The sequence below is a fragment of the Chelmon rostratus genome, chromosome 13, assembly GCF_017976325.1.
Source record: "Chelmon rostratus isolate fCheRos1 chromosome 13, fCheRos1.pri, whole genome shotgun sequence".
Taxonomy (NCBI): Eukaryota; Metazoa; Chordata; class Actinopteri; order Chaetodontiformes; family Chaetodontidae; genus Chelmon; species Chelmon rostratus.
The window spans coordinates 1,496,101-1,506,612 of record NC_055670.1 but is presented as its reverse complement, the minus strand read 5'-3'; the positions used below and the strand labels follow the sequence as shown (position 1 = coordinate 1,506,612).

The 10,512-nt window shown below is 41.4% G+C and overlaps 2 protein-coding genes across 2 annotated transcripts; both read right to left on the bottom strand.

Moving 5' to 3' along the window:
* Positions 1 to 4,258: 4,258 nt before the first annotated feature.
* On the bottom strand, positions 4,259 to 4,981 carry LOC121615714 (gamma-crystallin M3-like). The gene is made up of 3 exons (XM_041950076.1): positions 4,973 to 4,981; positions 4,630 to 4,872; positions 4,259 to 4,534 (listed from the first exon to the last, which is right to left on the bottom strand). Exons 1-3 carry the CDS (start codon positions 4,979 to 4,981, stop codon positions 4,259 to 4,261), a joined length of 528 nt encoding a protein of 175 aa, XP_041806010.1.
* A 2,874-nt stretch (positions 4,982 to 7,855) lies between these two features.
* Positions 7,856 to 8,636, bottom strand: LOC121615931 (gamma-crystallin M3-like). Its single transcript, XM_041950466.1, has 3 exons — positions 8,622 to 8,636; positions 8,231 to 8,473; positions 7,856 to 8,134 (listed from the first exon to the last, which is right to left on the bottom strand). The coding sequence occupies exons 1-3, from the start codon at positions 8,634 to 8,636 to the stop codon at positions 7,856 to 7,858; spliced, it is 537 nt and encodes a 178-aa protein (XP_041806400.1).
* Between the last annotated feature and the right edge of the window lie 1,876 nt (positions 8,637 to 10,512).

Genomic DNA, 10,512 nt, shown 5'->3' with positions numbered 1-10,512 from the left:
GAAAACCCAGAATGAGAGAGTGTTGTGCTGAATCGAATAAGTGAAAGCTGACAGTTTCTTGGTGTGCATTGTCTATGATCAGCTCACATGGTTCGGTGCAATGGGTGATCTGAAACAGGAAATGCCCATTCAAGGCACTGGCGTTTATGGGCTGCAACAGTTTTTTTTTACGGCTACCTGGAAATCCCTGGCTAATTGCCAGTCCAAAAAATTTTTTGTCATCCCCAGAGTCAATCAGTGCCTCTAAGTTTCTGGTTCATTTTCAACGTTACCTTTGTCAGTGCGCGAGGAGGATTCAGTTCAGGCATTCGACTCACCAGCGCCCTCCTTTCAGTTGGTGAGCCTGCTCTTTTACCTGGCAGGTTGCTAAGAGGTGCCCCTGCTCGCTGCAGTAGAAGCAGGCGTTTTTCCTACGGCGGCGGTTCCTCTCTTCCGCAGTCAACCTGGTGTGCCCAATCTGCATGGGTTCCTCCGTTCCAGGAGGTGGTGGTGTGGGTGTGAGCGGCGGTTCTCCTCCCTTGGAGGTTGTCTCTAGCTGTCTCCTTGGCGTGAGCTGTCCCTCCGGCAATTCCTCTCGCGCTCACGCAGTTGGGAGTCGATCCGGATGGCCGTCGTGATGATGGCTTCCAGGTCCGAGGGCAGGTCCAGTGGAGCCAGCTGGTCCTTCAGTGCGGCGGACAGGCCGTGGACGAAGGCATTGTTTAATGCGGAACTTAAATGCCACTTTGGATTGTTCATTTGGATACGCAACGGGATACTGCTTGAAGTGCAGATCGCATTGAACCAGGAAGGATCTGCATCCACCGGAGTCTCCCGAGAATCTTTCAGGAGCAGCGAGGCATGGAGCTCCCAAGGTTTGGTCACAGACCGGTGGAATGGCGGTCGGCTCAACGTGAGGCTCCCCGGCAGGTGAAGCAGCGTTTGCGAGGTGATGTTCATCCGGTGAAATTGCTCTGTGAGTAAATTAATTTGTGCCATGGCTGTTCTCTGTAACTCGCTCTGTCTATCTGGGAGATCCTTTACTCCCTGCCCTGAGCTGTAAGGGTCTAGGGTCTGCTGAGTCCATGTTTGGCCAGATTGTACTGACAAGCCCGGAGGCACGAAATTTCAGGACTTAGAATGCAGACCACAGACAACTCAGCAAGGTTTCAAAATAAAGGAAATTTATTAACTCAAAGCGCTCAGGATAAATGACAAAATACAAACTAAGTAATGTAACAAAGTACAACAGAAAAAGGCTCAAAGATGGCTCGACAACAAAGTAATAAACAAAAATGCAAGACTGGTCAAATCATTCAAAGCTAGATACAAAGTAGCAAACAAAAGATTCAAGGCTGGACTAATAACTAGACTTACAGGGACACAGAAGACAAGGATCATGGAACGCTAGATAGCAAGGCAAGTACAGGACAAGGCACAAGAAAATCTGGCACAGGACAAAGGGAGATGCAGACTATATATACACGAGGCAACAAGGAACAGGTGGAGACAATCAGGGCGGGGTAGACAATCAGACAGGCGGGGAAACACACTGGGAAGTCAAGGGCCTGAAACGAGAGGAGAGTTAGGTTTCACAATAAAACAGGAAGTGCAAGACAAGACATGACGCTCTTGAACAAAACACATTAACAAATCCGACGAGACATGACAGTAAGTAATTGGTGGAGCATGTTCTTGTTCCTTTTGGGTGTGCATATGCTTGCCGGAGTTGTCATGCTGGCTCACATTAAATCCATGTGGCATATTTTAGAAAAGGCACGACTTTGACTAATGCTGCTCTTCATTAGGTACATGTTAGCTACAGGCTACCTGCTATTTGATAAGATGGTTGCACAAACTTTTAGCCTTTTTGGCAGGTATTTTATCTCATGTTCATTCTTCTTCTTCTTCTTCTGCTTCTTCTTCTTCTTCTTTTGTTGGTGGGAGCTGTTTAAGTTCGTAAGACTTCTTCTCACTAGATGTTACAGCTAATGTTGTACATACTGCCACCTGCTGAACTGCAGGGAAAGCAAACACATCAAATGGGCGGTTATACTTATTTTTTTTAGACAACTTGAATAAATGGGAGATTAACGGGAAAATATTTCAATACGAGGACAGCAGGAGAGAAGGGTGCAGTTCTAGACATATGTGACATGAAAAAACCCATCATAGCCACCGTCAATGCTTCAGCCTCAGCAATGTTGGTGTTGCTGCTGTAAACAGCTGGAAAGCTGCTGTAGCTGCTGGGGCCAGCACTGGAAACTGTATTTCGAGGAGCAGGAGGTCCAGCAGCCGTGTTAAAGCTTGGGCAGGGTAGACTTGGCAGAGAGGAGCTGCTGTCGAGGTCAGAACTCCCCCCTGTTCCACTAATCCAAGACCCAAAAAAAAAAAAAAAAAAATGGCATGGAATTTTTCTAGAACTCACTCATTTGAATTATATTAAGGTTTACAGTTATGCATAATTATGGGAATGGCAGCTTTGAGTGATAGCCATGTGCTAGGTTTTAGCAACCAGGCTTCATTTGGCTTATCTCAGCTCCTCCCACACTCCACCTCTTTACCCATTTTCTATCCAGGCGTTGTGTGGAGGCAGGCACTGCCAAGATGTCGACAGCTGGAGCTACTGTCACTGAGCTTCACAATGGCACTTGTGAAACCTATGGATGAGGTGGCAAGACTATGTCCATGTTTTGTACAATCTATGGTTATACCGAACTAGTCATCAGCTAATTTGAGTTTTAATCCAAGTCCATCTTTGATAATGCTGCACAGTGGTTAACTAAATGTTATTAAGCTAACGTTAGCTAGCTACCTTCAGTGAATAATGTCAGCGTATTCTTTGTAACACCCTGAGAACCAGCTATATGGGGTAGCTGACTAACTTTGGCATGAATTTTATCATCATTTATGATATGGCACTAAAGATTGAATTCATTCATTGTTACATCTGGATGAAAAATGGTGAACTGATAAATACTATACACAGACGGGTGACAAAGGAAAAACCAACATAAAGTGTCTTAGTAAAGTGTTGGGCCACCACATGCTGCCAGAACAGCTTCAGTGTGCCTTGGTATTGATTATAAAAGTCTCTGGTACTCATCTGGGGGCATGGAACACCCTTCTTTCAAAAGATGTTCCCTCATTTGTGTTTTGATGGTGGTGGTGCAGAGTGGTGTCTAACACATTGGTCCAACATCTCCCACAGGTATTCAATTGGGTTGAGGTGTCGGCGAAGGCCATAGCATGGTTCACATCATTTTCATACACATTAAACCATTCAGCGACCCCTCCTGCCTTATTGATGGCCTCGTGGATACTATAATATCCCTGACAATACAAGAGTTTACGGACTCTTCTAATTGACACATTTTGCATTGCATTCTCAGTCACCTGAGGAAGAGCTGCTCTTTGGTTTTTCCTCAGGTACAATGTTGCAAGCATGGAGGTTTCTGTTTCAATAATACAGAAAATAAAAACGCAGATTTGCAAAAACACCATATTACGTGGTGTCTGTTGGGTAAGATGGTAAGTCTGTGGTATCTCCTCTCAGCAGAATATAAGTTGTGCTGAGTGACTGGATGTGTTCACAAAACTAGGAACACAATTTCAAAATCTTTTTTTTAATAATACTGTAAGATATATCCTATTGTGTGGGTATCCTACACCAAACATGTTGGATTCTTTACTATTGAATCACTCTAAATACCACGGCTGAATCCTTGCCTTTGATTTCTAAGGACTACTTCCTCTCATAGGAGGAGTAAAATCATGCCACCAAAGGTTGTGAAAAGCCATGCGGACCAAATCACCACTGCATTGGTATGTGCCCAAATGTTGTTTTCCCAGGTCACACTCCACAACAGGAGAGTAACAACAATAGGGCTTTGCCCAAATGCTCATGACCCCATCAACAAAAGACTATGTGGTCTTACAGGAGCCATGTCACCTCAAATCAAGTTTAAGAGAAGTTCCTCCAGGTGTTTTTTTTTAGTGTGTCATTTCTTTTCCAGTCTTTTGCTGCCACTGTCCCCACTTTTTAAAAATATGCTGCTGGCATATCATTTTCAAAAGACAATGAGATTTCTATTTCAACATCTGATATGTTCTCTTTGTGCTATTTTCAATTATATATGTCATTTTAAATGTTTTGCAAGTCACCACATTCTGTTTCTTTTTACGTTTCACACAACGCCCCAACTTTTTTGGAAACAGGGTTGTACCATGACACTAGAAGTTGGAAAGTTATATCATTTATTGTAGTCAAAATGTATAATTAGCACATGTCCATGATACGCCTCATGCTCATGAACCTCATGCCACTCATGCCCATGTCCCTGAAGCTCCTGTACTCTCCAGGCCTCAGGTACATCATCCTGCCTCTGTAGTGGGGCTGCTCATACATCAGCCAGTGGCCGTCCATCACGTTGCAGGACATGCAGTCGGACATACGGAAGCGCTCCATGATGTTGTCGCAGTCGTCCATCAGCTCATGCATCTGACCACCGAAGTTCTCCCTCTCATAGATCCTCATCCTGAACTGGCCTCTGTGCTATTTTTTTTGGAGAAAATGATAACTAATTAATGTCTTAATATCAAGTTTTTTCTGGGTTGTCACCCGTAATAGAATAGCTGGTTTATACCTACCATGGGGATCATACGGCAAGACCTGATGCCACTGCTCATTCCCATCATGCTCATGTAGTCAGCGTACTCGCCCCTCCTCATGAAGTACTGGTTTCCCATGTAGTTGGGACGGTCGTAGACCATGAAGCAGCCGCTCTCCACCCTGCAGGAGTGGCACCTGCTCAGGTAGGAGGACATGTCAGCGCAGTCGCTCATGCACTCATAAGAGCGCCCCTGGAAGTTCCTCTCCTCGTAGAAGATGATCTGAAAAAGGATCAAAGGGTTTTAATGACAAATGTCATAACTGCACTGTCCCCATGCATACAGACAAACTACATTGATTTTAATTTTGACTTTTTCCTACCTTGCCCATGTTGGTCACGGTAGTTTCACAGATCTCTCAGAAAACTGTTTTTGAACTGCTACCCTGCCTGTCTGAACAAGGTACATTTATACCTGGTCAGAGACAAAGACTGTGTGCCCCTCTATTGTTCAAAGTCCTGACCCAGCAGCCTACTATGGAAGCCTATAGAGTTTTGAGTTGCTTACCCATATACCATCAAGGTCAAAACCTCTAAACAGAATTTTCCGGTATATGGTCATATATGAGTCAGTCTAAAAATTGTTGCTTGAAGCTGCACAATATATAACTTTTGATTCTGTTAATAGGGTATTCAAAAGCCACAATGACCTCAAGCTTGATCTTTCTGATTCCCTTAAAACAGTAGGAGCCAGTGAGTTTAAATTTTACCAAAGCTAAATATGCAGTGGGCAAAGGGATTTTCAAACAAAACCACAATTAGCACACCATTGCCATCTGAAATGAGTATGGTGTCATCCCTGAGGGCGGGTAATATCAACTATCAACTAACACTACATACTGCCCTTGACTTAGTAAAGTCAGTTAGTTAGAAAAAATAAATCAATATGGAGTGTCATGATTATGGTTATGAGTTAGGGATTATTATCACTGTAGGATTTGTTTGCATTTGATCAAAAATACCAAATATTCTCATGTCTTGAAATGTCATACCCTTCGCATGGCATTTAGAGAATCTAGTGAATACTATGAAATTGCTCCGCAAAATTTTATGGAATTCAAAATGTTCATTGTGTTAATTTTTATTGGGTTAGTCACAGTGACATTTCTGAGGCACCTGTTAAAGTGAACATGCAAGCCAGTTTAGGCAACTCAAACTGTGCTGCAACATTTCCATTGTTCTGCATATATATCCAGGTCACTCTTTTTTATATTCATTATATGCATCAAAGTGGTCTATTTTAAGATGAAATTGTTGAACTGGAGTGCTTCTCCGGGTTGGGAGATGTTTGCATCGGCTCCTATGCCAGGCTTATCACACTTTCGGGCACATGTTTGGAGAGGCCTTGAGACCATGAACCTTCAGAGAAACATAATTTCAGATCAGTTTTTGTGTGTTTGTATCTTCTACAACAGCAAGAGGTGATTAAAATGCTGTTAAACTCCCATTATTTAATGTAGTATGAATAGTGACACATTCTTTACACAATCAACACCAACGTCCAAAATACAGTTAATGGCACAAGGTCGATATACAGACAGACATGATTACAGGAGTACAACTTCTGTTAACTGTTCTCAAATAATGTTACACATTCACACATAATGGACCTCTGGCTCACACCAGCATTCTTCAGAAACAATAGTTACACAATCACGCACACACATACGTAGCTAATGTTTTCTTGACAAGTTATGATTGATGCACTGCAGACAGGGTCATTTATCTGAAGAGCTTGCCATAAATGTCACTATTAGCTAGCACATAACCTGAGACAGAAAAAAGTAGATTTATCTTCAAATGTGTTTCCTTCTTGTAATTAGTTGTTTCTACAGTCAGTACTCTGTCTCATCTTCGAGCAATTTCTGTCTCATTACTCTCTGACCTATTTCCTGACTTTGATTTATTGAATCAGCTTTTGCAAAGTTAAACATAACCATTACGGAAGTTATGCTGTTCATTTCAACGAGTGGATGTACAATAATGACACAAAATTAATTATGTTCTATATAAAGAGCTTTGACTGAAACAGACTTTACAGGCTTATAGGTGTTAAAGGTGGCAAGCTGCTGCCCAGAACAATGAAACTGAACATTTGGCTGAAAGACAGTAAGTTCAGTCAGAGCCAGTATTAATAACTACGACACATAACCCTGTAGACGTCATGAAGTTAAGATTCATAAACTACAATAAGTGCCAATGCTCTACATGCTCTTGTTATATCTTAGCAGCTAATGCCAAACTACTTAGAGATACCATCACTGCATCAATCCCACCTTCACTGGTACATTCACCTGTAGACTCCGCCTCATTCTAGCTCCCCTGAACTGTTGGAAATTTGCTATTGGCCCTCATTAGACTGTCACTGTGCAAGATTTGCCCTGGATTTAAAGCATCTTTGATCCAAGCTGCTGGCTGAAAAACTGAATTGTGTTCATTTCTTCCTTCTATGTTGCAGTTATACATCTAAACAATTACAGCCCTGTCTGAAACATAACTGTGTATTGTTTTTTTTTAACTTCAAGTGAAATTCAGTGGTTCTGTCTGTTGGATATGTATATATATACATAGCATATTTGAATTGCACTTTAATAAAATAGTGGTCAGAATTGGTGCGGCACAGGTACTGTATTCTGTCATTTTGGCCCAAGTACAGGTCAGCATCCAAACACACTATGCTGTTATAGCTATAATGCTAGTCAGTAGTGTCTTTGCCTGAAGCCCTCATTTATTTGCTGTTTTTTTGGTTAGAGCTGGTACAGACCAAACTCTTTATCTATAGAACAAGCACTTGGCGAGGGCAGGGCAGAATTTTCTGTTAATAGGCAGAAAGCTCAAGCAGAGGCGGCCAGCTGCCTCGACCCAACCACTTAACATAATGAACTATGTATTCAAAACTACTTTGAGTACTACTCTTCACCATTGTTTCAGAAGCCAAATTTTAAGGGTCAAAGAATTCAGTCAGTCATCTAAATATTGATCTGTATGTGAGTTTGAATTCTGATGTAAAACCAAATAAGACAATTTGATGATTAAATCCCATCAAATCTTGAATTGATTACAAGACTCTGGAAACAAATTGTACAAATTCTAATCTTTATTTTCCTTTATGCACTTCTTGCATGTGCAAGGAAGTTTACCATGTATAGACAAAATAGAACAGTGGGTTACTTTATGGAATTTACTTCATGGAATTTATTGAAAATTTAGTTGCAGGAATCCATGATACGCCTCATGCTCATGAACCTCATGCCACTCATGCCCATGTCCCTGAAGCTCCTGTACTCTCCAGGCCTCAGGTACATCATCCTGCCTCTGTAGTGGGGCTGCTCGTACATCAGCCAGTGGCCGTCCATCACGTTGCAGGACATGCAGTCGGACATACGGTAGCGGTCCTGGATGTTGTCGCAGTCGTCCATCAGCTCCTTCATCTGACCACCGAAGTTCTCCCTCTCATAGATCCTCATCCTGTAGGATCCTCTGTGCTGTAGAGCAATATATTTACAAACAAAAAAAGATCAGAAAACTGTACAAATATATCTGAAGGAAATACTATGTAGATAATGAATATCCTTTCATACCATGGGGATCATACGGCAAGACCTGATGCAGTCTGACATTCCCATCATGCTCATGTAGTCAGCGTACTCGCCCCTCCTCATGAAGTACTGGTTTCCCATGTAGTTGGGACGGTCGTAGACCATGAAGCAGCCGCTCTCCACCCTGCAGGAGTGGCACCTGCTCAGGTAGGAGGTCAGCTCAGGGCAGTCGCTGCTGGTCTCATAGTGGCGCCCCTGGAAGTTCCTGTCCTCATAGAAGATGATCTGAAAACACAGCAGTGCTTCATAGTACCATTTTCACTGAGCTCCCAGAAGCTTTTTTAATGACTATCCAATAACAATTAATTAAGAGCTTTCCAAATTGGAAATTGAAGTGGACTTGTTTTTTGGATGGCTCATTCCCAGTACCTACCCTGCCCATGGTCATGGTTGTTTGGTTGTTCCTCAGGACTGAGCTGTGGCTGCTGTGTGTTTCTGTCAGTGGTAACCGTTACTTTTATACTTGCTCAATGTGAAAAAAGTATGTAGGGCTTCTATTGTTCAAATCCCTGACTCAGCAACATGTCATAGAAGCCTACTGAGCAGTCAGGGCGCTAAAGGGTTATTATCTCACACTGTACCACTCTGGTGGAAATGCATGTACTGTATACAGGCATTATTGTTGTCTAACATAAAGAAAATAAAGAGAAGCTTCCAACCGTGATATGATAGTCATCTCTATCTTCCACAGTGTGTTGGATATCTCACTAAATGATTAGAAACATTGTCTTCAAAATATAATTCAGTATCCAATGATGTAAAAATATCAGGAAAAGTATTGGTTGAATATTGAATGCTACATCATTATCTGGCTAATGATGATGTAACTTCAACAATCTGAACAGGTAAATACAAATGAGGAAATTGAGATGAGATTAAACTTGTACTATATTGCCTCATTGTAGAGATAACAAACCACTTCCCCTCTCTTTCTGGAATAATTTAATGTTTGATTGTTGCAGTTTATACATACAGACCTTTCGCCCAGTGTACTGTGGTTAACAAAGTAGTTTCATTTGGCTTAACCTAACCTAACTTTAGACGTGGCAGATTAGAAACAGGTATATGATTTTTTTTAAACAACCATCTATTCAATAGGACTGCAAACAAACAAGCCCATCCCATCTCATATTGGTCATTTTGCAAGGTGATGACAAATTTTGCTCTATTTTTGTCAGTTTGGTTTGGAGGATTTGCTTAAATAAATACCTTTGTACATTACATTTTGTTCACACAGTCTTTTTTGTTTGACTGTGAGCTTAATGAATGTGTGTGTTTTACCAATTTGGGACCAGCTATTGATACCTAATGTTAGTCTGACTCAATTATTCAGATTTTTGTGCAGTTCAGTTGGTTTCACTTTACCAAATCAAAAGCACATTAGGACTATAAGGTCACAGAATTTAATATAGATGGAAAGTATGGGAGAATCTATGTACACCACTCATTTTTTTAAACATGAGGACTGGTTAGGGATCAGATGTTTGGCCTAAAGATTTAAATGTTCCACAGTTTGAATACACTTTTCAGCCATGTTTGGTGTCACTGTGACCTGTAATTGTAAACCAAATATGGTTGCTGGTGGGTGTATTAAGAGATGTTGCCGACATGGGTCACTCATGCTGTGTGCTGGGTTTTACAATGGGGTAGAGATGTGTGCCCTCTTTTTGGATTTTTTCAACATCATTCATTTTGCCCATAAAAGTAAAATGACTGAACATGCTCCAAAACACAGTGGTGGTAGGAGTCTGAGGAGAAGTTACACACCCCGCTTGGTATTGTTCTTCATTCAGATCCTCTTAGATAACTTCAAACATGATTTATTGCTGTGCCTGCCCTAAATGTGACCATTTACTGTTAAAATTTAGCTTACTGAGGGAGTCCCATTGCAGCTCTTAATTTGTTTTAAATTCTGAAGACTCAGCACCATGAGCATTGTCTTATCAAGTGGATTTCCATCCGGTAAAAAACCCATTATGAAGAACTGCACAGACTGCCTCCTCAATGTTGTACTGATAGACTTTGGGAAAAAGGTAAAAATGGCATTTTTTTCTTGTTTTGCTCAAAGTATGCATTTATAGAATGGTCCAGATATAGTTATATATACAGGTGCAGTTCAATATAGTTCATTCTACCTTTTTTTGGTTTATTCTTTATTTTTTGTATCCCAGGCGTCAAGTTGATGGATTATAACAGGAAAAACAAAGGCAAGCACATCATTAACATTAACATTAATGATTGCTCTGTTCCATTAAAGGATAGGT

Bases quoted from the DNA above. Each gene is read 5' to 3' on its own strand.
- LOC121615931 (XM_041950466.1), bottom strand. The intron at 8,135-8,230 runs GTATGAAAGGAT...ATTGCTCTACAG, and splicing joins CTTGCCGTATGATCCCCATG to CACAGAGGATCCTACAGGAT.
- LOC121615714 (XM_041950076.1), bottom strand. The intron at 4,535-4,629 runs GTAGGTATAAAC...CAAAAAAAATAG, and splicing joins CTTGCCGTATGATCCCCATG to CACAGAGGCCAGTTCAGGAT.